At 38.1% G+C, this 27,481-nt stretch overlaps 1 protein-coding gene across 7 annotated transcripts; it reads right to left on the bottom strand.

The window, feature by feature from the left end:
• Window positions 1–128: 128 nt before the first annotated feature.
• Window positions 129–27,105, bottom strand: MDM2 (MDM2 proto-oncogene). Of its 7 annotated transcripts, none has more exons than XM_006933880.4 (12): window positions 26,751–26,890; window positions 26,157–26,228; window positions 25,921–26,005; window positions 22,725–22,799; window positions 21,012–21,145; window positions 17,626–17,675; window positions 14,080–14,147; window positions 13,854–13,950; window positions 9,130–9,290; window positions 4,856–5,011; window positions 3,814–3,891; window positions 129–1,216 (listed from the first exon to the last, which is right to left on the bottom strand). In XM_006933880.4, exons 3-12 carry the CDS (start codon window positions 25,999–26,001, stop codon window positions 641–643), a joined length of 1,476 nt encoding a protein of 491 aa, XP_006933942.1. In that variant the 5' UTR covers window positions 26,002–26,005; window positions 26,157–26,228; window positions 26,751–26,890; the 3' UTR covers window positions 129–640.
• Window positions 27,106–27,481: the final 376 nt, after the last annotated feature.

The raw sequence follows: 27,481 nt of genomic DNA, 5'->3' as shown, positions 1-27,481 counted from the left end.
AATAGAAGCACATTCAGACTTGTACCTTTGATTACCCAAATAGAGGATATTCAAGTATAATTTCTATTTTAACAAAGCTCATTACAGAAAAATTGTAAGATCCAATAATCACACTCTTGAAACAATGCTTAATCAAACATTTAGTATTTTTATTTGTAAATCAATAAATAATTTATGTATACTAAACCTAAAAATTTAGACAATTTAATGGATAGGCATGGCAAATGAAACCATCTGCAGATCTGAATGTTTTCTAAGTAGCATAATCACTGCATTCCATACCCTGAATGTACATAACTTACATTTAATGTACTTATATTTTTTTTAAATCAGATACGCCTCTAAATTTTAACAAAGTGGGGATCATTTAAAATATGAGTAGCGGGGTTAAGGATAACCTACATATCGAACTCAAATTACATTAAAACCCAAACAGAGAATATAAACAGAAGTGAAATTTTTCTAAAAGGAAGTATTTACTATTCCCATTCCCAAAGTAAATTATACTAGAGAAGAAACAAATCTACATGTACGGAGATACTTTCTCACTTTGATATGTGTAAAAAAAAATTTCATGTTGTCTAAATTTTTAGGGTTATATAGTTAGAAATATAGAATTCTACTTTTATAGACATGTCCACTAGGGGAAATAAGTTAGCACAATCATTTGAATTGGTTGTCTACATACTGGACAGGGCTTATTCCTCTTCTTTAGCTTTTTTGCACAAGTAAAGCATGCCATAAGATGTCCTGTTTTGCCATGAACAATGCAACCATTTTTAGGTCGACCCTGGCAAATCACACAAGGTTCAATGGCATTATGGGGAAAACTAGGTTCCACGATTTCTTCTTTGTCTTGTGTTTCTTCCCTCTCAAACTCTTTGACATCTTCTTGGCTGCTATGAATGATGCTGTTAGAAGTTGATGGCTGAGAATAGTCCTCACTTTCTTGGGATTGGGAGGCCTGTGTGATTTTATCATCATTTTCCTCAGCACATGATTCCCTGGAATCATTCACTGTAGTTTTTTTACAATCAGGGACATCAAAGCCCTCTTCTACTTGTGTTGAGTTTTCCACTTTGGCTTTCTCAGGCATTTTCCCTTTATCTTTCCCTTTATCTTCAGGAAGCCAATTCTCACGAAGAGCCCAACATCTGTTGCAATGAGGTGGAAGAGGAGGATTCATTTCATTGCACGAAGTACACTTCCAATAGTCCTTCAATGAAAAAAGAGTTCGTTTCTGTAACCCTTTAACAACTACTCATAGCCAACTCTAGCAACTTCAGTATGTCTGAAATAAAATCTATCAGAGTTCAATTTTCAGCATTTTATGTTTTATATAAAGCATTCAACATGTAACAATCTTTCCTCAAGCATGAGATTATAACAACACACATAAAGTATCTATTTTTTTCAGGCAAACTATGCTGAAGAATCGTAAAACAAAAAATGTATTCACCATGATCTTAACCACGTACCAATAAAGTTATCTGGGGACATAGATACAGCTGGTTCATCTAGTTGAAGCAAGTGTGATGTAGTCTTTTACTCTGAAATGAGGCCTGTACCCACTTCACTCTCATAAAGGCTCAACCCTAGGCCCAATGTCTAACAATCAATCTAGACGAAACCACTGCCCAATGAGCCACTGACTAAGACTGCCTTGGAAGTGCTCTAAAACCTGGGCTCAAGGGAGTTTCCCTCATTTCATCCACAAAGGAAATGCTAAATAAGAGACTGTTAAAAACTGAGAACAAACAGGGTTGATGGGGGGTGGGAGGGAGGAGAGGGTGGGTGATGGGTATTGAGGAGGGCACCTTTTGGGATGAGCACTGGGTGTTGTATGGAAACCAATTTGTCAATAAATTTCATATATAAAAAAAAAAAAAGAAAAAAAAAAGGAAATGCTAAAACATTCTCGGCAATCACGGCCACCTAAAATCTGTCATCCTTGTCGCTATCCAAAATGTATGCCCCTTATTTAACTATGCTTTTCTGTGTTCTCACCTCTGTAACTGCTTATTGCTTCTCCCATATCTCAACTTATTTCCCAACCTTTCCACCATCGTGCAATTTGGAAAACAAACCCCCTTTAAATCCCCCAGGCTCTTTTAACGAATATATTCTTATTCCACTATCTTAACTGAAGCATGTTTCTTGCCTGAGGACAACATACATGTAAAACTTGCCATGAATAATACAACCATTTTTTAAAAACTGTCTATTTATTTTGGGGGGGGGGGGGGAGGGAGGGCTCCGTGCTGTCAGTGCAGAGCCCTCGGAGCTGACACAGGGCTCAAACTCACAAACTGTGAGATCATGACCTGGGCTGAAATCAAGAGATGCTTAACTGACTGAGCCACCCAGGTGCCCCAATATAACCATTTTTAAGTTGCCTCACAAATGCCTAAGACATCAGCAGTAGGGATGGAGACTGTTCACTATTGTACATTATTTTGAGTTCTCAATGTACGTTGCTACCCAACTGATAAAACCAAAGACAAAAGTTTTATAACATGTGGGAGAAAGTGCTTCAAAGACCCCAATAAACTGCAGGATCTATGTCTGGCATAAAGTAAGTCAACTAGTTACTTGAATTATTTTCTATTACAGCAAAAAAAAATTTTTTTTTTGAATTTCACAATTTCACCTTTTTTGCATTTAGATAATAGTTTCCAACTCAGCCAAGAAAAATAAGATTTCCTATTCAAATACAACTAAAGGCATTAAGAACAAAATTAGGGGCACCTGGGTGGCTCAGTGGGTTGGGCGTCTGTCCAACTTTGGCTCAGGTCATGATTTCAGTTTGTGAGTTCGAGCACTGTGTCAGGCTCTGTGCTGACAGCTCGGAGCCTGGAGCCTGCTTCGGATTGTGTCCCCTTCTCTCTTTGCCCCTGCCCCACTTGCACTCACTCTCTCTCAAAAATAAACATTAAAAAAAAAATTTTTTTTAAAAAGAACAAAGTTACAGGCACTGGGGTGACTCAGTCGGTTAAGCACCCAACTCTTGATTTCAGATCAGGTCAATTCAAGCTCACAGTGCATAAGTTTGAGCCCCGTGTCAGGCCCTGCACTGGCAGTGCGGAGCCTGTGTGGGATTCTCTGTCTCCCTCTCTCTGCCTCTCCTCTGCTCATGTTCTCTCTCAAAATAAACATTAAAAAAAAATAAATAAATAAAGGAGTGCGTCTGAGTGGTTCAGTCGGTTAAGCAGCCAACTCTTGATTTCAGCTCAGGTCATGATCTCACAGTTCATGGGACTGAGCCCCGCATCAGGCTCCACACTAACAGTGCAGAGACTGCTTGAGATTCTCTCTCCTCTCCTCCCCTTATTGCTTTCTCTCTAAACAAACAAACATTAAAAAAAAAACTAAAGCTTTAATATACAGTAAAAAACCCAACTTCCAATACCCCAGGAACCCTATGAAGCATGAAATGTGAACGTCTTGAATTCTTAAATGGCAAGCCCTACCTACCACATTCTCTAGTACAAATCAACATGATGGGAAAAATGTTTGTAACTATTACAGCTGGGTGATAAATACACTAGAAATACACTATACTACTCTCTATGCTGTACATGATTGAAATTTTCAATAAAAAATTCTTTAAAAGTTCATATCCTAGCACCAAAAAACCCCTAAAAAATGTAGTAACAGATTCCAACACAACAAGTAAAAGAAAAAAATGCTTTAAAACTTTTTAAAAAGGATTTTAGCTTTATAGAAATTACCTCATGTCAGGAAGTAGACTAGGCATATTTTTCTAATGTACCTCAATGTTTTGATTCCTTAAAAAAACAGATGTATACTTACAGCTAAGGAAATTTCAGGATCTTCTTCAAATGAATCTGTATCACTCTCCCCTGCCTGATACACAGTTACTCGATATACCTAATAAAATAAATCCATCAACATCAATTTATCACCTTTTTTCCTTAACCAGGAAGGCTTCTTAGTGGTAAGTCCTAACAAATAGCATGTACTACTATAGATGAGAACCTCTGAGACAGAGGTTGAATGAAATAGAGGGGGAAAAATGAAGGACCATGAAATCCTCACCCACTATGGTAAAAAGGCAACAGGATGATTAAAATGAATAAGGCAAAAAATTGAGTATAAGCATTTTTATTTTATAAATATGGGGATATTAAATAACTGTGAAACAGCCAGAAATGTTGAAGGTGGTCACCTCCAGTGACTTTAACTGTATGCATACTTTACTTTTATAAAAATGAGGGGCGTCTGGGTGGCTCAGTTGGTTAAGCATCTGACTTTGGCTCAGATCATGATCTCACAGTTCATGAGTTCAAGCCCCACATTGGGCTCTGTGCTGACAGCTCAGAGCCTGGAGCCTGCTTTGGTTTCTGTGTCTCACTCTCTCTCTGCCCGCCCCCCCCCCCCCCCCCCCGCCAACCACCTGCATTCTGTCTCTCTCTCAAAAAATAAACATTAAAAAAATTTTTTTTCAAGTAAATTAATATTAAAAAGAGGGCAATTTTAAAATTTAACTTTATTAAGTAAACTCTACCCTAAAACATGGGGCTTGAAATCATGACCCAGAGATCAAGAGTTGCATGCTCCACCCACTGAGCCAGCCAGGCATCCCAAAGAGGGGAATTTTTTTTTTTTTAAATAAGACTTTTATAAGAACATTCATTAAGAACTGTTGACTTTTTGACATTTATAGTTACAAGAGTATAAATCAAAGAACTACAAAAGCCTGAAGTCCACAAAATATTCCAGTTTGAACAAGAGTCAAAGATTAAGTGAAATCAGAATACATTATAATTTCAAATAGCCATCAATGAATACAGAAAATATTTAAGAAATTCAGACTATAGAGAAATAAAACTACCTCATCATCTTCATCTGAGAGTTCTTGTCCTTCTTCACTAAGGCTATAATCTTCTGAATCGAGAGACTCAACTTCAAATTCTACACTGAATTGATCTGAAACTGAATCCTGATCCAACCAATCACCTGAATGTTCACTTACACCAGCATCGAGATCCTAAAATAGGGGGGGAAAAAAAAGTTACTTGAAGTACATTACCTGTTGGCCTCTGTAACAGCTTCCTGGCTCATCCCTATAGTCCTATTTCCATCTTAAAATACCCTACACAATGATATTAGATTAAGATTCTGGGTTATTAATATATTATGTTCCCAGTTCAAAACCCCATCACATAAAGGAAAAAAGCCAAATCCCCTTGGCATTCAAGAGTAGGGCCATATTAACACTTTCATCTTATCTTCCAACTAGACACTGCTCCCCCCACCCTCAATATGAACAATCGGCCAGATCTACCCTTTTTTCTAAACCAAACTTGACAGTTCACCTTACACACTTTACCTCTCTCGCTGGAACAACTTAACAGTTTTTAAGTCCTACTCATCCTTTTTTGATAAGGCTTCTGTCAATACCACAAGAAGAAAAGTACTTCCACTTTTAATTACCTTTCCTACTTACATATTGAATACTATATACTTTTACACATAAGATTATACAAAACATAGTTTTCTATACATGTTTCTTATCTGAGTTATACGTACTTTAAGAGTTAAAAACATGTCTTAATCTCTTTAGATCTTCAGATTGGTAGAACAGTAGTAGCTACAACCCACATGACAATTATGAGATTTTATAATTTTCTTGAGATTTATTTTTTAATGAACTTTGATAATAATTTCTTTGGAAGAGCTTTCAGACATAATTTTTTAAATTTATTTTTTAAATTCTGTATCAGCTCATGTGGTTTCTCATTTTATAGTATAAGAACCCTAATAAGACCATTAGTCCCATATTTACTGTCAGTGCTAAGAATAGGAACATATACAAAACAGAAGGCTAGACAGAAAAAATACATTGGTCTAAGAATCAGGATACAAACATTCTTTTCTTCTAAGGTTTATTTATTTTTGAGAGAGAGAGAGTGAGCGAGCAGAAGAGGGGCAGAGGGCAAGACAAAGAATCCCAAGCAGGCTGCACACTGTCAGTGCAGAGCCTGAGGCGAGGATCAAACTCACAAATAGTGAGATCAAGACCTGAGTGAAAACCAAGAGTTGGGCCCTTTACCAACCGAGCCACCCAGGCACCCCAGGATACATTCTTCTAGATTTGCCACTAAACAGCTATTTAACCTTGGACATATTTAAAGCCATAAAGGCCGCAGCCACTTCATCTATGAGAGTTTGGATTAAATAATCTCTAATACTTCTATCATTTGTAAAAAAACAAAGTATATTATTTTATAAACACTGAGGTCAAAAGACTTCTTCACAGTGATATTAGGATAGTAGTAAAAGAAAAATTGACAAGTTGCAGTTAATGATTCTTAACAAGGGTTCTATTAACATTCAGGTTAAAATTACATATGAAGCTAGAATATGATCTCTAATAAGGTAACCTAATAAACTGTATACTTCAATTAACTAGCATTTTAGTGCACTAAGTCTAAATTTTTTTTTTAATGTTTATTTGTGAGAGAGAGAGCACAAGTTGGGGAGGGGCAGAGAGAGAGGGAGACACAGAATCCGAAGCAGGCTCCAGGATCTGAGCTGTCAGCACAGAGCCCGATGCGGGACTCAAACTCACAAACTGTGAGATCATGACCTAAGCTAAAGTCGGACACTTAACTGACTGAGCCACCCGGGTGCCCCTATTGCACTAAGTTTAGAATATGGGGATATATCACAAAAAAGATGAAAATTTCAGCAGGTATCTTCTCTTGTATGGGTTGACAAAGTATGGCCCACTACCCATCTATTTTTACAAATAAAGTTTTATTGAACACAGCCATGGCCATTGGTCTTCCTGAGACAATTTCTCAGTTTCCAAACAGACAATAATTAGCTATGGAATCTTAAACAAGTTATTTGAAACCTTCAAGCTTATCTTTCCCATCTATAAATGGAATGTGAGGCTGCTGAGCTGGTACCACGTAAAATGTCTAGTACAGAGCCTAGAATATAGCCTTAGTTCCTCAATTTATTAAGCCCAAAAGAAAAAAAGATGGAAGTCAGACGCACTTTCCTTTAACTGCCTTCACAGGCGGGTGAATAATGACACCAAATGAGGACTATACCATTCTCATATCAGGTAAGCTAAAAACAAGGAAAAACCCTGCCCCTACCAAAAGCTTTCACAAGTAGGAACTCAGCCTGCAAAACAGTAGATTTTTAATAGAATTTTTAGAAGAGTATATAGGATAGGAATAACAAAAAGAGAAAAGAAAATATCCTCTGTTGCTTTAATAACAAGGCAGTGTCCCAGGGTAGAAAGAAAAAACAAGGACTTTAAAAATCATTGAACTAGAATTCTGAAACAACTGTAACAAAGTCTGCAAGTTTAATGGGTCATAGTTCTACTTAAATCATTTGTAAGGAATAAAATTATCCAAACATGAAGTCTGTGTACATGTTAATCTTTCTTTAATTGGATTCAATTTTCAGATCACATATGTTTGCTCTCAAGAACCTGTATTTTTTTCCCCAACATTTGTTAAATGTCTTAATTACCTCATTGTTGATGATGTGTCTCCCCATGAGGGCAGGGACCATATCTATATCTACCTTGACAACCACTCCAGTGCCAAACAGAACCTGATATAGAAAACATTTACGTACCTACTGAATGAAGAACTTGCTCTCTACGCCATCTAGTGGCCTACAGAAGTAACAGCTCTATTAAATACTAAGTCTAGAGGGTACATCTGTATCCATAAAATCAGTGCTTTGGAAGAGAAAAAAAGTAAAGATAACGTAAGAAATAACAACAATAGGGACGCCTGGGTGGCTCAGTTGGTTAAGTTTCTGACCTCGGCTCAGGTCATGATCTCACTCTTTGTGGGTTTGAGCCCCACGTCAGGCTCTGTGCTGACAGCTCAGAGCCTGGAGCCTGCTTCAGATTCTGTGTCTCCCTCACTCTCTGCTCCTCCCCTGTTCACACTCAGTCTGTCTCTCTCAAAAATAAACAAACATGAAAAAAAAAAAAAAGGGGGCGCCTGGGTGGCTCAGTCGGTTGAGCATCCGACTTCGGCTCAGGTCATGATCTCGCAGTTCGTGAGTTCGAGCCCCACGTCGGGCTCTGTGCTGACAGCTCAGAGCCTAGAGCCTAGTTCCGATTCTGCATCTCCCTCTCTCTCTGCCCCTCCCCTGCTCATGCTCTGTCTCTCTGTCTCAAAAATAAATAAAACATTAAAAAAAATGTATATATTTTTTTTAACCGAACTTCTTTCAGTGACCTCTCTTAAGAATTTTACTAATTCTGGGGCACCTGGGTGGCTCAGTCGGTTGAGCGTCTGACTTCAGCTCAGGTCATGATCTCACAGCTTGTGAGTTCGAGCCCCGTGTCGGGCTCTATGCTGACAGCTCAGAGCCTGGAGCCTGCTTCAGCTTCTGTGTCTCCCTCTCTCTCTGCCCCGAACCCACTCGCATTCTGTCTCTGTCTTTCTCAAAAATAAACAAACATTTAAAAAAATTTTAAAAAAAAAAAAATCTTTCTAAAAAAAATTTTTTTTACTAATTCTTTGGATTTTTGTATCAATAATCAAAATTACTAAATCTCTCCCGCCATCCATGTAACAACATGCCTGTATTTCACAGCCTTACTAAACACCTCTTTCCTGATATCTAGGCCTATGTACGGCTAAGTGTGTAGCTTAGACTATGCTGGCTTGTTTGCTGATAGCTATAATAAAGAAGATATTGTTACTCTAAATGTTCAAAACAAATTTGCCTTAGATTCTAAGATACTTAACTTTTTTTCTTCCCTTATTTTTTTAAAAATAAAACTAAAAATCCTCAGACCATTCCAATTTCTGTGAATGTACTACTGGTGCACAGCCCACTAAGATTCTCCACTATGGAGGACGACATTAACAACTATTAATACTGGTGCTAATTTTATCATCACACCCACAACTGCATGATCTCCCACCCTCCTCCCAAACCTGGGGTTGGGGACAGAGAAGATTTACACGGTAATTTTATTTGACAGAAAAATTTACCACTGTGTATATAACAGCAATTGCATATATAGGCATTCTATCCAAATGTTTATTAGGACTGACAGAACTAGACTTTAAAAATAAGAGTCTTGTTTTATTTTATTTAAAATGAAAAGATTACCGGATTTGACGGAGTGCCCGTTGATTCGCTGCTACTGCTTCTTTCACAACAAATCTCCCTTATTACACACAGAGCAAGGCTTTCATCAAAGGAAAGAGAAATACTATCAGACTTGTGGCGCTTTCTCTGCCGTTCACCAGGTAATTCATCTGAATGTTCCTCTGCATATATAAGGAAAAAAAGTCAATTAAACCCTATGTTGTGATTTATTTAGCAAACGAGCTGCCTCGAGTACCTATTTGTACTGAAATTTAATCTCAATGAAATTAAACAGAGAAAATAGTCAATTATTACCATTTCAAAACTTAATGCTTTTATTGGATCTGTTCAACTGAGAACTACAGCAGAACACTGTATTTATTTTTTCTAAGTAAGCCCTACAACAAACATGGGGCTTAAACTCACAACCCCAAATTCAAGATTCACATGCTCTACTGGCTGAGCCAGCCAGTAACCCCCAAAAGGCTGTATTTTTAAAAAGTTTTTCAAGCTTCTGAAATGCCTGGCTCAGTCAGTATATGACCTTGATCCCGGGGTCGCTGAGCCTGCACCCCACGTTGTGTGTAGACATTACTTACACACATACAAGCTTTTCTTTTCAGAGGTGCTTGGGTGGCTCAGTCAGTTAAGCATCCAACTCTTGATTTTGGCTCAGGTCCTGATCTCTCCGTCATGAGATCAAGCCCCAATTCCAGCTCTGTGCTGACAGTGTGGAGCCTGCTTAAGATTCTCTCTCTGGCCCTCCCCTGCTCATGCTCTCTCAAAATAAATAAATAAAGGAATAAAAGCTTTTCAAGCTTCTTTCAAAACTTCGTCTCCATTAAGTCACAACTAATTTAATCCATCTAGAGCTTTCATTGACCAATCTAAAATTCTTCTGTCAAAAATCACACTTTAGAATATATCATTTTGTTTCTAAAAAGAACAAAAAATGTTTAATTTACTTAGAAGGTATTCTTAACATTTCAATTTCCTCAGTTCTATTTTTAATAGTAATCAAAATTTTATCTTAAATAATGAATTACTTCTCACTTTAAGTCAGAATGTTGCCAAATCTGTCAGGTACTTGAATGAGTCTTACCATGTATTAGATTTAAAAATAAATTCCAAGTGAATTAAAGAGCCAAACACAAAGAACAAAACCACCCAAATACTTCTAAGAGAATATTCTTGTAATACTGGGGTAAGGAAGTGTGACATAACACTGCAAAGCCCTCAAGAAAAAATTTATCAAGGGTGCCTGGGTGGCTCAGTCAGTTAAGTGTCCGACTTCAGCTCAGGTCATGATCTCACACAGGGCTCCACGCTGACAGCTCAGAACCTGAAGCCTGCTTCGGATTCTGTATATCCCTCTCTCTCTGCCCCTCCCCCACTTGTGCTTTGTCTCTCTCAAAAATAAACATTAAAAAATTTTTAAATTTATCAAAATTAGACTATGTTAAATAAAGGTTTACATGGCAGAATGAACAAAAATGAAAAAGTAAATGTCAGCCTAGAATATCTGCAACATACATAAAATGGTTACTACTTACTATATACAAACACCTGCCACCAATCAAGTAAAAATAACAAAAACAAACAAAAAAACCCTTGATTTAAAAAAAGTCAGAGAGAGGCTCCTGAGTGGCTCAGTCTATTAAGCAGTCTCTTGGTTTCAGCTCAGGTCATGATCTCATGGTATCCTTCGTGGGTTTGAGAGCCCTACACTGGGCTCTCTCCCTCCCTGGTCCCACCCCACTCCAGCTCCCTCCCTCTCTTTCTAAATAAACAAACTTAAAAAAAAAAAAAAGTCAAAGATATGAAAGGCAATTCACAGAATACAAGTGACTAATAAGCATATAAAAAAATCCCCTACCTCCTGATCAAGGACATGTAAATTAAAACAAGATACCATTTTTTTTACCCCCAAGAATGACAAAAATTAAAATGAGAGTCTCGAGATTTGAGAGAAAGGATATTTTTATACATTGTTGGTAGAAATGTAAAATAATATAACATTTGGTGGGCAATCTCTATCCTAGAAATATCTGCATAATTACTTAAGGATGTATGTGGCAAGGATGTTCGATGCAGCCTTTTACATAAGTACCAAATAGGGTTATAGGATTAAACAAACCATAATCCATATGCCTGAAACAGGTACAACTTGCATAACCTTGTGCTCACTCCATTTCCTTCTCTTGACCTTCCTAGTCAAAGTCAACTTTTTCCTCTGAATTCCCCACTCTTATACCCTATACTTTAAGTAATTCTGTGTTGATCTCTCCAAAACTAAATCACAAGTTCTTGATGTAAGTTCTTAATCATGTTTGTATTCCTTATAAAAGGTGATCTTGGTTGAATAATGTGGGCTAGAAGCCTAAAACCACACCAACTGATTCTTATTGTTTACCTCCATTAAAAATATCATTTGGGATTTTCTTCTATTAAAGTATCATATTACTCATTATAGAAATCATAAAAAAAAACAGAAAATTTAAAAAATGTAAAGCATCCGTAGTGCTACCCTTGAGAGAGAACTACTATTAACATTTTAGTGTAATAATTTTCCAGTTTTTATTTCCTTTTATTTATTTTTTTAAGTGCTTATTTTTGAGAAACAATATGAGCAGGAGAGGGACAGAGAGAGAGGGGACAGAGGATCCAAAGCAGGCTCTGCACTGACAGCAGAGAGCCCAATGCGGGGCTCAAACTCATGAACCGTGAGATCATGACCTAAGCCGAAGGCAGACGCTTAACCAACAAAGCCACCCAAACACCCATTTATTTCCTTTTAAAAAACATATTTGAATCATACTATATGTACAATTTGGGGGTGGTTTGCTCTTAAATTTTCTTTTACGTTATTTTTAATGGCTGCAGAATATGGTGTCCATGACATAGATTTATATACTGTTCATATAACTGAACTATTTAGTCCACAAAGCTGAGCAACTGCTTACTGTCTGGCACTGTGCTAGGCAGTGGGTTTACAAAAGTGAAGTCAGTTATCATCCCTGCCACCAGAGAAAGTTTAATTTCAAACACCCAGGCAACCGAAACATAATTATCTACCAGCTATGAGTGCTATGAGGAAACAAGTAGGGGGCTAAGGAAAAGAACAGTCTGCCTTTGTGACTGGTTAGAGACAGGCTCTCTGAGGTCACATTTCAGCAAAAACAGAAAAATGAGGAGCTGGTCTTGTAAGGCTGAGGTAGAAAAACTCCTGGCAGGGAAAAACAAAAACAAAAAATGTGTGTGCCAACAACCTTAAAGTAGCAAAGAGTTGACTTGAAGAACTAAATAATCAGTACAATGGAAATAATAGAGATAGGAGGAAAAGGCCAAAAACCAGGTTAAAGGCAGATCATGGCCTTGTTAGGCCAAGGTAAAAAGCGTGGGTTTTATTTTAAATAACCAAAGTGGGTAAGTGATGCAATCCAATTTACCTTTTACCACCTCCTTTAGTACTGTGTGAAGGAACACAATTGTAAAACAAAATCAGAAAGTTGTTGCTGTGGTCCGGAGACCAGAGGGCAATGGCCTGAACTAGAGTGACGACGTTTTCTACCATATGTCTCTAATTATAAATAATGCTGTAATTAGTATCTCTAAATACATGTAATCTTTGAACTTCTGATTATATCACTAGGATAGATCTCTAGAAGCAGAGTTACTGGGATAATGGTAAGAACTCCAAGCCTTTTTATATCCATAAAGGTTTAAGTTGTTGTTAAACTATTGGTACACCAATAGTGTATCAGTGCCAATACACGTTAACAAGGATGAGTAAAAAAATCTCTAATTTGGTAGCCTAGAAAAGCCTTTTTGCATTTGTTATTGTCTATAAAGCTAAATCACAAAAACCCACCCCCTCCCTATTTATTAGTCGTTTGTATTTACTATGAAAAATTGGGTGTTTTGTTCCTTTTCATTATGTGGATTTTTAATTTTTTTTTTAATCAATTTTGGAGAACTTTTTATGTAATAAGGGTATCGACACCATCAGGTTTAAAGTGAATATCCTTCAAATGTAATTTTTTCATATATCTTTTAAACTCATTTGGAATTCACTTTGGCATAAGGTATAGACAGAATTTGTCTTTTCTTCCCCAAATAACTAACCACTTGCTCCAGTCCCATGCAGTGAACAAAACACCCTCTGCCCTTACCGCCCTCTGCTCTCCTGTGCGTAATTCTAGTCTGGGTTTATCTACTCTATCTCACTGATCTGCTGAACTCTTCTTTCATCTGAATCACAGTTTTAGTTATTGACTTTTGATCAGACAACAGCCTCCTCCTCCTCCACTATCTTTTCTTTGTAAAAATGTCCTCAGCTATTTTTTTTTTATCTCATCTTCATTTCTAAGATGTTATTTACTTTGTTTTTAAACTCACTGGTATGTTTCATCGCTTATTAGAAACAAGAAATATTTTAACTGCTAAGGTAACTAAGAATAATGATTAAAATACAGTTTAGATGCTTGTCCTCTATTACCTTGAATAACAGGTGCCTAACTATAAACTCCATTGGGCCCAGAAAACTGTGCTGTAGTCAAACAGAAAAATATTGCTAAGAGAGCAATTTTTAAACAAATCATATAAAAATAAGAATGAAAGAAACCCAGAAATTAATTCATCTAAGGCAAAAAAAAGCGCAAAATTTCATTAAGCCTAAATGCATTAATTTCATTAGAGAATAAACAGTGAAAAGCTGTCTGAAAGTGCCAATTAATTATATGTACCTGTCTCACTAATTGTTCTCCTTCTAGATGAGGTAGATGGTCTAGAAACCAAATCTGAAGATGAAGGTTTCTCTTCCTGCAACTCTTGCACAGGGTCCTAAGCATGCAAGGTGGGGGGAGAAAAACAAAAACTTAACTTGTAACACCAGGGAGCTGAAAATTATTTGTTTAAAATAACCTAACTTTCAAGAAACATCACACTAGAATGCATTCATTTCAAGATTACCTTTTGATCACTCCCACCTTCAAGGTGACACCTATTTTCACTCACAGATGTGCCTGAATCTGATGGTTCTGATGGGGGAAAAAAAAACAACAACAACAACAAAGAATCACAAACTAGAAAAGAAACTAGTCTGTCAGTCCAGGAAAAACTCCTTACACAATTTAACCTTTCAACAAACATTAAATGTGTGTCTCCCAGGGGCCAACCCCATGCTAGATATTGTAGAAATAAGTAATAAGATTCAATTTTAATACAGAGAATACATTAAGAGTAATGAAAGTGTAGTGAAGAAGACAGAGCAATGATTTTTTGGTAGGGACACAGCAAGGTCTGAGGAACAAGGAGTCAGAAAGGTTCCATAAAATATAAAGAAGTAGGACTAAGAAAAGCTATTCCAGGCTGAGGAACACCCTGTGAAAAAAAAAATCCAGAAATGAATTACCAACGCTTGTTGCAGGGAACTACAGGTAGTTAATTATTACTTGAATATAAGCAGGATCATAAAGGATCCTGTGTGTCTTGCAAAACAGAACAAGGACATCAACAAACAGCACTCATGCCTTTAATCCTACATCACTGCATGCTTCCCAGATGACACTTCAGAACCTTCCCTAGCACTGTTGCAGCCATTCAGCATAAAAAGGAACATGCAAGAAGGGGGGAGGGGCGGGGGGGAGGGAGGGGGAGGGGGGAAGGAGAGGGGAGGGAGGGAGGGGGAGGGGGAAGGGGAGGGGGAGGGGGAGGGGGAGGGGGAGGAGAGGGGGAGGGAGAGGGAGAGGGAGAGGGAGAGGGAGAGGGAGAGGGAGAGGGAGATTATCTTAAGCCAGCTCCATGCTCAGCACAGATCCCATGACCCTGCAATCATGACCTGAGCCAAAATCAAAAGTCAGACGCTCAACCTACTGAGCCACCCCGGCACTCCTAAAAAGGTTTAATCCAATAGATAAAACTGTATGTCTTTTTATCCAGAGAATAAGGAACCCATAAATGATCATTTTAAGCGGAGAGGGACAAATTACTTCAGCAAAATAGAAGAAAAAGAGAGCAGAGGCAGGGAAGCCAACATTAGAAAGTAACTGCAATAATACAAATGCAGAAGTATTAAAGCCTAAACTAAGGCATGGAAGAAAGATCAATTCCAGAGAAGTTAAAACCATTCACCAAGAGAGAAACTTCAGAAGACAAAGAGATTGGGATGGGAAGATAATGAACTAAAGTGGATGAAACTCATTCAGGTAGGTAGGTTTAGTTTTTAGTTGGATGTATAGACTTGGAGCTCAGAGGTCAGCATTTCAGATATGGAATATATACAGGTGCCAAAGATCATAATCAAATACCCTCCAAAACATTTTCATCTTAATACGAATGTCAGGCCCAAGCGTTAACACTTTGAAATTATGCACATTATCGTAAGTTTATTGCTTCTTTATATCATGGGTTATGTATTTTAAGTTGTACATATAGACAGGTTATATTATGTTTTAGTATAATAAAGGAGATGTTACAAAACAGATGTAATAAAAAGGAAGTACTAGGTGTGACAGGTTGAGAACACAGTTACAAGAGCTCTGAAGTTAATTCTACTAACTGAAACCTGAAACAAACACAGAAATAACAAATGGAAATAACCTAAGTAATCTATAGGTTACCATCTCATTAATATAATTTTCCTGGTAATCTACCAAGGTGTCTTTACATGAACCAATGAATACATCAGGTATAATATTTTAAAAACTTAAAATACTACTATAATACTATTTTTTTGGCCTTCATTTAATTTCATAAAGAGCTCTGTACAACAATAAAGCATCTTGTTACCAGCCTAACAGTCACTTCTACTCTAGGATAAGACAGTAATGCCCTTTTCTGGGTCTTAAATCCTAGCTATGGAACAGTATTCAACTCAACACATTTATTAAACACCGTATTACTAAAACACTGTATTGATGCAAAATGCAAACCTGAGTAGGATACAAGAAATATAATCAAGTGAAACAAAACAACGTAACAATAAGGTCCAAATACAGAATAGTGGAAGCACAAGAGTGGCCAGTTTGTTGCATAAACAAGCTTTTGAAAACAATTAATTGTAGTTCAAGAACGGGCTTTAAGAAGTCAGGGGTGTGTTGGGAGCCAGCTCCTACTGGCAAAGAACTGTGTATCTTCTACTAATTCCATGTACGCAGCTTGAAAATGGCCATGGTGGGAGTTATTTACATGATGGAAATCAGCAAACACCACAAATCAGGGCTTTTCCTGAAGAGTGACTGGGTTGTTAAACATTTACTAGCATACCACCATATATATTTATGTGTATCTCTCTGAAATACAAACCTAGTGCTTTCATCAGATTCTCAGTTAAGAACTGCAAGCCTAAAGATAGGCAAAGAAGATGCCGCTTACCTGAACAAACTGATAAAGTTTTGTCTATTAAATAAATAAAAAATAAAAAATGGGCCCCATCTATTTGAATGGTCCTACTTAAGTATCTGTATTATTTCCCAAAACCTTTTAATATGTTTTAATGACATCTCTTATAAGCATGGCCTTCTGAAATTATCTACCTTTCAGAAACAAGTGTTGGCAAGGATGTAGAGAAAAAGGAACCCATGTGCATGGTTGGTGGGAATGCAAACTGGTTCAGCCACTGTGAAAAACAGTATGGAGGTTTCTCAAAAAATTAAAAACAGGACTACCATATGATCCAATAATTCCACTTCTGAGTGTTTACCCAAAGAATACAAAAACACCAATTCAAAAAAGATAAATGCACCCCTATGTTCATTGCAGCATTATTTACAACAGCCAAATTATTTTATGGAAGCCCCAGTGTCCATAGACAGATGAATAAAGATACAGTATGTGTGTGTGTGTGTATTCTATGCATACATACACACACACAATGGAGTATTACTCAGCCATAAAAAAAGAATGAAATTTTCCCATTTACACTATGGATATATAGAGAGAGTGTAATGTTAAGTGAAAACAGAGAAAGACAAATACCATATGATTTCACTCACACGTGGAATTTAAGAAAGAAAGAAAAACAAAGAAAAAGGAGGCAAACCAAAAAACAGACTTTTAACTCTAAAGAACAAACGATGGCTGCGGGGCGGGGTGGGGGAGGAATATGGGTGAAATTAAGTGATGGGAATTAAGGAGTGCACTTGTGATGAGCACTGAGTGATATATGGAATTGCTGAATCACTGTATTGTACCTTGGAAACTAATATAACACTGCATGTTAACTAAACTAGAATTAAAATAAAAATATAAATTTAAAAAAATAAGTGTTTAATAAATGTTTGTGAGATGCCAAAAAACCCAGAAATTTTCTTTCAGAACAAATATTAATACTGATATCCCAAGGCTTAAGTTAATGGAATAAGATATTTAACTTTACATATCACAAAGTTGCATTAGAATCTCAGTATTATTTTACTTCATGTAGTTCATTTCTTCCCCTTAAATGACTTCCACATACATAAAACGTCTTTAAAATATTTTCATGGTGTCTGTTTATGTTATTCAAAATTAACTTACCATGCTGATTGACTACTACCAAGTTTCTGTAGATCATTGTATATATTTTCCTTGTAGGGAGGAAAAAAAAGACATATGTTTTAAAATAAAAATACATTAAACTAGACTTAACCAGACTTATAAATACGTATTAATATGAACTATATTGTGCACAAACCATATTTTAAGTTACTGCATTCAGGGGTACTTGAGTGGCTCAGTCAGTTAAGTGTCCGAATCTTGAATTTTGGCTCAGGTCATGATCTCACTGTTTGTGGATTCAAGCCCCACATTGGGCTCTGTGCTAACAGCATGGAGCCTGCTTGAGGTTCTCTCTCTCTCCCACTCTCTCTCCCCTCCCCTGCTCATGCTCACTCACGCTCTCTCTCAAAATAAATAAACTTTAAATAAATTACTGCAAACTATACCACTGGTAAGCTTCTAGGCCCTAAAAAGCACCATGATAATTAGCTGTATGATTACCTACTGTTACTCTTATTTAATCACAAAGGTCCCTCTAGCTGAAAGACTTCATATCTCCATTTCCTGAAATATGCCTTGTTTGGACCTCACCAAAAGACCCCAGAGAATGGGTGTGAATGCAGAAAGCAGTTTAATATATTTGTTTTCAAACAGAGAAGAAAAATTTCTAGCTCTGTACTTAAAGCTTAGAAGTAAACTGCCTAAAAAGGTAGTGGGTTGTGCAAAACCTGCATCCTACATAGGAACTTGATTATAATTTTGACTTCTATCAACTCATGGACCAACCACCTAATGAATTTTCTTTCTTAATTTTAAAATTTATTTAAAGTTTCCTTCATTCATTTAGTAAATACAGACTGAAAACAAGGAATAAAATGGAAACAAATCTCTGCCCTCATAGAACTTATACCCCAACAGGAAGACAATTCAGTTATTCCAGCCTTCACTGATGTTATGGTACAGTTTTTTTTTTTAAACTAACGACTTTAGAGAATGTTATTGGTTACGTATCATTTCTAATTCCTATCATTAAGGGAAGGTGCCAATCCCAATTATTTCTTTTCACTCTTGGAACTAATGACACAGTTCTGTAAACTCATAAAAACCAGTATTCCTGTTCATACCCTTTTTTTTTTTTAATTTTTTTTTTCAACGTTTTTATTTATTTTTGGGACAGAGAGAGACAGAGCATGAACGGGGGAGGGGCAGAGAGAGAGGGAGACACAGAATCGGAAACAGGCTCCAGGCTCTGAGCCATCAGCCCAGAGCCTGACGCGGGGCTCGAACTCACGGACCGCGAGATCGTGACCTGGCTGAAGTCGGACGCTTAACCGACTGCGCCACCCAGGCGCCCCTCATACCCTTTTTCCAAGTTAGTAATTTCCCCAGTGTTTAATCTCTCAACATGTTAAAATTCATGTCAAAGATACTTTTTAAACTATGCTTTCAATGTGAGAAACTATACAACTGTACCTCAAAACATTATCAGAAGATTCAACACTCAAACAGTGCAAAATCACCAACATAGTTATAAAATAAAGCTTATATCCCAAGGCCAAATGTAAAATAACAACATAAATAAATATTAGACAGGGACACCAGGGTGGCTCAGCTGGTTAAGCATCCGACTTCAGCTCAGGTCATAATCTCACAGTTCCTGAGTTCAAGCCCCATATTGGGCTCTTTGCTCTCAGTGCAGAGCCTGCTTTGGCTCCTCTGTTTCCCTCTCTCTGCCTCTCCTCCACTCTCTCCCTCTCAAAAAAAAAATAAATAAATAAACATTAAAAAAATAAACATTAGACAAATGTGACTTAATGGAAGGATGTTTATATAATGTTGAATTAAGAAGCATGACAAAATTAAATATAGTATGTTCACAACTGGGTTAAAACACATCTGCACATAACAGAAAAACAGGTAAAAATACCACTCAATGACAAACTATAGTCTTTTTTTTTTTTTCCTATTTTTAGTTTTGTCTTTTCCTATTGTCCAATAATGAATACATACTATGCTTACATAATGAAACTGTTTTAAAGTTATAAATACTCCATTTAATTACCATCTTTTTAGCTATAATATTATTGAACATTAAACACCAGTAGAATCTAGTTAATTGTTTCAGGTGAAAAGTATTCATCCCATTAAGAAAAACATACAAGCTAAAGCTCTACACAGACTGTGCTAAACCACATGGGAAAAGGAATTCCAAATGTAAGGAAAGGATGACTGAAGAAACAGTCTTCACTGGGAATGCAAGCTGGTGCAGCCACTCTGGAAAACAGTATGGAGGTTCCTCAAAAAATTAAAAATAGAACTACCCTACGACCCAGCAGTTGCACTACTAGGTGTTTATCCAAGGGATACATGTGTGCTGTTTCAAAGGGACACATGCACTCCAATGTTTATAGCAGCACTATCAACAATAGCCAAATATGGAAAGAGCCCAAATGTCCATCGATGGACGAATGGATAAAGAAGATGTGGTATATATATACAATGGAGTATTACTCGGCAATCAAAAAGAATGAAATCTTGCCATTTGCAACTATGTGGATGGAACTGGAGGGTATTATGCTAAGTGAAATTAGAGAAAGATAAATATCGTATGACTTCACTCATATGAGGACTTTGAGGCAAAACAGACGAATCTAAGGGAAGGGAAACAAAAATAATATAAAAACAGGGAGGGGGACAAAACATAAGAGACTCATAAATATGGAGAACAGAGGGTTGCTGGAGGGGGTGTGGGAGGGGGGATGGGATAACTGAGTAAGGGGCACTAAGGAATCTACTCCTGAAATCATTGTTGCACTATATGCTAACTTGAATGTAAATTAAAAAAAAATAAAATTAAAAAAAAAAAAAAAAAAGAAGAAAAAAACCAGTCTTCAGTTCCCAGTAATTCTAGAAAGGTTATCTGTGTTAAACTTGGCTGATGAAGTGCTATGATATATGACAAAATAATCTCCAAAGTAACAAATGCTTAAATTTAAGCCTTTACCACAGGGTAAAGATGGTCTTTGAAAGTAACTGCAGTATTTTTTAATTTACAGTAACCATGACTAACATTTAAGTGTGTTCTATGTGTCAAACACTGCTTTTTACACATTGTCTTCATAAACTCCACATTAAGTATTTATATTATCCCTACTTTACAAATAGGGTAATCTAAGGTTTTGAGCAAGTAAATCAATTTACCAAGTCACACAGCTAGTAAATAGCTGAGCTAGGTCTCAAAGCCAGGTTTGTAAGATTCCAGAATGTAGGTTCTCAAGCAATATGCTATCTTACCAAGAAATTAAATTTCCACATCTTTTATATATACAGCAACAATTTTTCTCTGACAAAAGGGAGTGAAGGTGGAGGCGAAGTGAAACATTTGTCCAGTTGGCTTTTTACAATTGACTAAACTGAAGAATTACCTGTGTTCTTTCACAGAGAAGCTTGGCACTCCAAACAAATCCCCTAGGAGATCATTGGAACAATACACAATATGCTGTTGCTTCTCATCATATAATCGTTTAGTCATTATATACTGGCCAAGGTAAAATATAACCTGAAATAGAAATATGATTTCTGAGCATTAAAGAAAAGTAAATGTTAGTTTCAAAAACATTCAATACCTCATTCATCTAAAGATGGTTAAACAACCAGCAACCATACCCACAACCAGCTAGAATAACCTCTCTAGAGAGAGAGGGAGACAGAATCTGAGGCAGGCTCCAGGCTCTGAGCTGTCAGCACAGAGCCCGATGCGGGGCTCAAACCCATGAACCATGAGATCATGACCTGAGCCAAAGTCGAACTCAACCAACTGAGCCACCCAAGCGCCCCTCCCCTTATTTCTATCTACTACTAAATGCATACCTTTTGTTTAACTAATTACATGATGATAATGAGGTCAAACCCAAGTTAACAGCCCTAAAAATATCCTTAACCTCGACACTTCCCTACTGTCTGTAGACTTAACTGGCTAAGCAGGCCTCACTGAAAGGAATATTCCCTGGTAACTATGGACTGAAGAGACTGTTGATAGACCATGGGCAAGGAAGAAGAGAACCTACACTCCTTCCAAACATCCCATTAGGAAGTTTATAAAAAGTGTGGCTGAAAAGGAAAATGATCTGGAGTCTCTTCTTGACCCACTATCCCAATGTAGATAAGGTACTTCAGTGTTTTAGCAATCTGGGACCCATAAACTAAGTGAGAGAGATGGGGAAAAGGCACATTTCACTCACAGTGAAATTCTGCCTAAGATGACCCAATCTCTCACTGAAAATCATGCTTCTGTGCACAAATTTCAAGCTAGAGAACAATACATTGAAATGTATCCATTAAATAGAACATATACGTTCATGAATCAGCTCACCTCTATCCCAGAAAGATCAGTATACTGTACTCATGTATCTCTAGTGCAGAAGTTCTTAACCTGGGATCCATGGATGCCCAAGAAGTCCTTGGATAGAATTCAGGGGGTCCATTAATTTGGATGGAAAAAGAATTTCTGTATTTTCACTAACTTTTCACTGAAATTTAGCTTTCCTTCAATTATGAATATAGGCAACAAACCACAAAGTATTAGTAATACCTGTGATTTTTGCCACCAATAAAAACCACAAGTGTTTTCATATCATACTATGCTTGGTGTAAACATCTCAAAATATTAACTATACTCCTCAAAATATTAACTATACTCCTTGAAATTACATTTATTAGGTCTACTACTAAATCTTATTTAATGTGTTAATAAAAAAAGCACACACACAAAAAAGCACATATATCAAGCTTGTTTACTATTTGGATAACTATGTTACATAATTTGGTTTCTTTTGTAATCCTATACATTTTGGTTCATGCATTTGGAAACAGGATTCTGAGAAGACTTCCAGTTTGCCAAGTGGGTCCACAGCACAAAAATGCTAAGAACCCCTACAGAGTCTCCCTTTGTCTCAGAGGTGCTAGCTGAGAAGTGATATTCAAGTATAATTAGAATTTTCAGCTTCAAAGTATAGTCCAAATGACAATGCTTAATATTGCTGCTTCCTGAAAAATCCCTCTATATGGCCAATTTCTTCCCATGGCTACATGTAACTAATAAGACATTAGTTATCTTGTTCACGCTTAATTTAGCTTACCTCTTTCATAGTATAAGTGTCTTTTTGTGCACCAACAGACTTTAACAACTTCAAGAGCAATGGCTTTGGTCTAACCTATGAAAAACAAAAACTTGCTATTATACTTCCAAAATTATTCCAGAACTGTTAAGTCCCACAGTAAGCATGTCCATGAAGAATTTCAATAAACATAGCAGACATTACATTTAACAATCTCACAAGGTTAGAACTCAAAAAATAAGTCAAATGTTTTCACTAAATGCAATAAACTATAGAAACTGAATACCGCAGACTGTCAAGGCAGTGTGGAAAAAATACTGAGACTTAATTACTATGCAAATAGTCACATAATCCTCAAGTATCATCAGTTGTAATCAGAAATAGTGTCCACGCCAAGGCAGTGAAAATTATTCTTTTTCCTCCAGCTATTTCTATTCTCTGCTTACTACCTTACAAACTTAAGCATAAATGGAATACTCCAATGAGATTACCATAAACTACATTGCAAAATCCAAGAGAGAAGAGTGAGTCTTTAGGGTAGGTCCTTTTCCCAATCTCTTCTTTCCACATATTAGGCTCCTGAAGGCTGGACAACTTAAATAACTAACCCAAATGACAAGGATAATTAAGAGCAGATCTGAGACTGCAACTCACAACCCTCATCTACAAAGCAGCATTTTCTTCCTACTATATCATGCTGCCTCTTAATTGGTCTACATTTCAAATACCTCCTTGACAAACATCTATTGAGCTTGTACCACGCACCAGACAGTGCTAGGTATTGGGGGGAAGGGGAAATAAATAAAATACGAGCTGTATTCAAGGAGCCAGCCAACTAAATCAGGGGTCAATTTTTTTCTATAAAGAGCCAGAATGTAAATATTTGAAGCTTTTCCTGCCACGTGGTCTGACTCAGAAGTACAGAATATATGTAAACCAATAGCCATGGCTGCATTTCAGTAAAACTTTCTTCACAAAAACAGGCAGGAGACCAAATTCAGTCCACAGGTTATAGCTTGCCTGACCCGGATTTAGAAGTTTTGCAAGTGGTATTGAGAAAATAACTGGCAAGGAGACAGAGATATAATATACTCTTTCTCCCTAACTGTTGCTATATCAAAATCTTCAAAACTCAACTATCTTTGTAACTTGCTCCCTCCACAAAGACTAGTGTCTCTGCACCTCTCTTCAATATATTCCCATCCTTTGTCTAACTTGGAAATCTAACAGCATCCCAGTATGCAATATAACTCTCAAAAGGAAATTTAAGAAAACTGCCTACTTCCAGCTAATCAATTAAATAACCAAAAAACTTAAAATACACTTAAGTGTAGTATTGAATCATTAGCTGTTCTGATCACACACTTTTGGGGGGGGGGTGGTTACATATACACTTTACTTCCAGGGTACTTAAAGAATGACCTCTCTGAAAAGATAAAAAATTATTTTTTTCCTCCTCAAATTTTATATATGCTATGTTAACTTCAAACTACATAAAACAACTCAAAGTAAAAATCTGCAATGGAGAGCCATTAGTTTTTTATTAAGACCTGAAAGACATGCAATAAGAAAACTGTAAGAAGCATTCTTAATCTTACATTTAATAACAAAGAGATAAATAAATGCCAAATGAAAAAAGATCTAGATGTGAAAATTAAAATATTACAAGAAAATACAGGGCTATATCTGCATAATCTTGGGATGGGAGAATTCTTCCAAAGCATGATATGAAATTCAAAAACCAACAAGTTTGACTTCATAAAAACATTCTCAAAAACATAAAGTTAAACATTTGTAAATGATAAAAGTCAAATATATTTGAAACACAGAGAACTACAAATTATTACAAAAAACACAATAAAACAAAAAGAAAAGTGAACAGATGAGACCAAGTAAATTCCAGAAGAAAGAAACGATTTAACGAATGACAAGATGCCCAATCTCAACAGACATTAAGGAAATACAAATTTAAACGATGATACAGTACCTTTTACCACAAAAGTAGCAAAATAATAAAAACTGATAATATTCAGTGTTGGCAGAGGTGAAAACTGTTACAATCTTGTGGTAATCAAGATGTGAATAGCAATCAAATACATGTATAGTTTAGGACCCAAGAGTTCTACTTCTACAAAATCCTACAGGAGGAGACATGTACAAAGCAGTGCTATTTTTTTTATAAAAATCTTTTATTAAAGTTTATTTATGATAGAGCATGGGTGGGGGAGGGAGAGGCAGACACAGCATCTGAAACAGGCTCCAGGCTCTGAGTTGTCAGTACAGAGCCAGTCACAGGGCTCGAACTCATGAGCCACGAGATCATGACCTGAGCTGAAGATGGACGAACTGAGCCACTCAGGCACCCCAAAGGAGCACTGTTCGTAATACTCAAAAATAAAACTCAATTTTCTAAAAAACTATAAAAAAAAAAAAAAAACCCTATCAGTAGAGGCATAAATTTTTTAAATACTACTACCCTAATGCTTTGGAACGCTATGGAGGCATTAAACAGAATTCTGTAGATTTACTGACATGGATGGAATTTGCACCACACCTCTAGTTTAATCCTGTTTTAATAGAACAGAACAATAACACATCATATATGGGTATATACATAGGAAAAATCTAAAAGGAGACATGGTTAAAGAGAAGACTAGAGGGGTGCCTGAGTGGCTCAGTCAGTTAAGCGTCTGACTCTTGATTTCGGCATAGGTCATGATCTCATGGTTCATGGGACAGAGCCCCACATCAGGCTCTGTGCTGACAGCTCGAAGCCTGCTTGGGATCCTCTCTCAAAATGAATAAACTTAAAAAAAAAAAAAAAGAGAGAGAGAGAGAGAGAGATGATCAGAATTTTCAGTTTTCTGTAATGCCTAAAATCTTTCTAAGCATGAATTAGTTTTGTGACTTTTAGAAACCATTTAGGAAGTTCAATAAGTCAAAATAGAAAAAAAAAATCGGTCACATAATAAACATAACTTCAGCATCCATGCTTAAGAATATAATGGAACTCAATTTTACATCCAGTGTGGGAAAGTACGAAGAAAATGATACAGGTTCTTACAGTCAGCTTTCAGAGTTATGCCTGACTGGCAGAATTCAAGCTATGTTCATACAATTTCATTTAAAGAGCCATGCCATAAATGTGATCTATGGAATTTAGTTGATCACCTCATAAATTATTCTTAAAAGTCACACTTGAGACAAAAATACCAACCAGGGTCTCTTGTTCCGAAGCTGGCATCTGTGAGGTGCTTACAGCACCATCGGTAGACACAGACATGTTGGTATTGCACATTTGCCTATGAGTAGGAAAAAAACACACATGATAAAAACTTGAAATAATGAAACAAAGGTGAAAAAAAAAAAACCAACAAAGTCATAAGGGAAGAAGATAAACACTGCCCTTAAATATTGTAGTAAAACTAAAGCCGGTAACAAGCGGGTCCTTACCTGGATCAATGTAGAATAAGTGCTCTACGTCGGTGACCACAGGTATCTACCTCTAATCGCCAGTGAATACAGCTGGGAAAAAGCATAGTTTAAATAGCCCCAGCTGGAGACAAGTCAGGGCTTAGCTCCTTCTGCTGCGTACTAGGAACGTGTCCGAACTTGACCAGCCCAAAGGGAAAAGCTGAGTCAACTTAGCCACAGAACCAGCCCAAACTCGCCCAGACAAGGCGCCGGCTTCACGCAGGCTACGGAACAGGCACCTGTCATCATTGGGACCCCAAGCCAAGAGGCCGCCGACGGCCCCGCAACGCAGCCCCCGCCCACGTGACCTTTACCCTGACCACCCGCGGAGCCCCCCGCCTCCCGCCCGCGGGCTGGCGCGCCCGAAACCCCGCCCTCCCCCCCCGGGCGGCCACAGCCTCACCTCCTTCCAACAAAAACCTCCACAAACCCACGTGCCTCGCGCCCCCCACCACCAAATGCACAAAGCCCGCAGGCGGGGAAGAGGCTACAAACGACAGCGAGCTGGGAAACCCAAGTCACAGAACAAACCCAGAACTGCCCATGCGCTTCCCGGCCGGTACCTGCTCTCACCAAGCGGAGTTGTCCGCGCCTCGAGTAGGAAGAACGGGGACCCTCGAGGCTCCCCAGTTCCCTTCACTGGGCGGGCAGAAGCCCGACGCCGTGGGCCTCGGCGACCATTCCACTCACGGGGCCCAGGCCACTGGGGCGCTCGAACGCACTGGGTCCGGAGAAGAAAGAGGCTCCTGGCGGCGAAGCCGGCAGGACCTCGGTCAGAGGGGTTAGGGCTGCCCCTCAGACTCGGGCTCTTACTCCATTTTCTTTCCAGCCACACAGGGCCCGCACAGGCCCCAGGAGGACCCGAGCCGGCCGAGGCGCGCCCGATGCGCGCCCCCTGCTGCCCCAGAGGAGCGCGCCGGAAGCCGCGACTCATCAGGGCGCTTGCGCGCGCGCGCGCGCGTGCCCAGGCCCCACCACGTCCGCCAATTGGGGGAGGGGGCTGGGCCGGCCGCCTCCGTGAAGGGGGCGGTCCGGGAGCGCGGCGCGCGCAGCCCCTGCCACTGGCCGCCACCCGGCGGGAGGAGAGGCCGTGCCGGCGCGCGCGTTCGGCGGGTGTCGACCGCCAGTTCTCCCGGGGTGGGGCTCGGCTCAGCCCGCCGCGCTTCGTTTGGCGCGCGACCCTTGGGACTTCTTTAACCGTTGTGCTATTTCTGTATTTCATGTGTTTACAACTTTCGGCCGCGATAGAAACTGAAGGCACCAGGCGTATCTGAGTGCAGCTACCAAAAAAGAAACCAAAATTA

The sequence above is a fragment of the Felis catus genome, chromosome B4, assembly GCF_018350175.1.
Source record: "Felis catus isolate Fca126 chromosome B4, F.catus_Fca126_mat1.0, whole genome shotgun sequence".
Lineage (NCBI taxonomy): Eukaryota > Metazoa > Chordata > Mammalia > Carnivora > Felidae > Felis > Felis catus.
This window is presented reverse-complemented; position numbering and strand designations above follow the sequence as displayed.

Excerpts from the sequence above, each read along its gene's own strand:
- MDM2 (XM_006933881.5), bottom strand. The coding sequence starts at position 26,001 with ATGTGCAATACCAACATGTCTGTGTCTACCGATGGTGCTGTAAGCACC. Across the intron at positions 17,676-21,011 it reads TTCTCTGTGAAAGAACACAG|GAAAATATATACAATGATCT; the intron begins GTAATTCTTCAG and ends CCTCCCTACAAG. Across the intron at positions 13,951-14,079 it reads AAGGTGGGAGTGATCAAAAG|GACCCTGTGCAAGAGTTGCA; the intron begins GTAATCTTGAAA and ends TTGCATGCTTAG.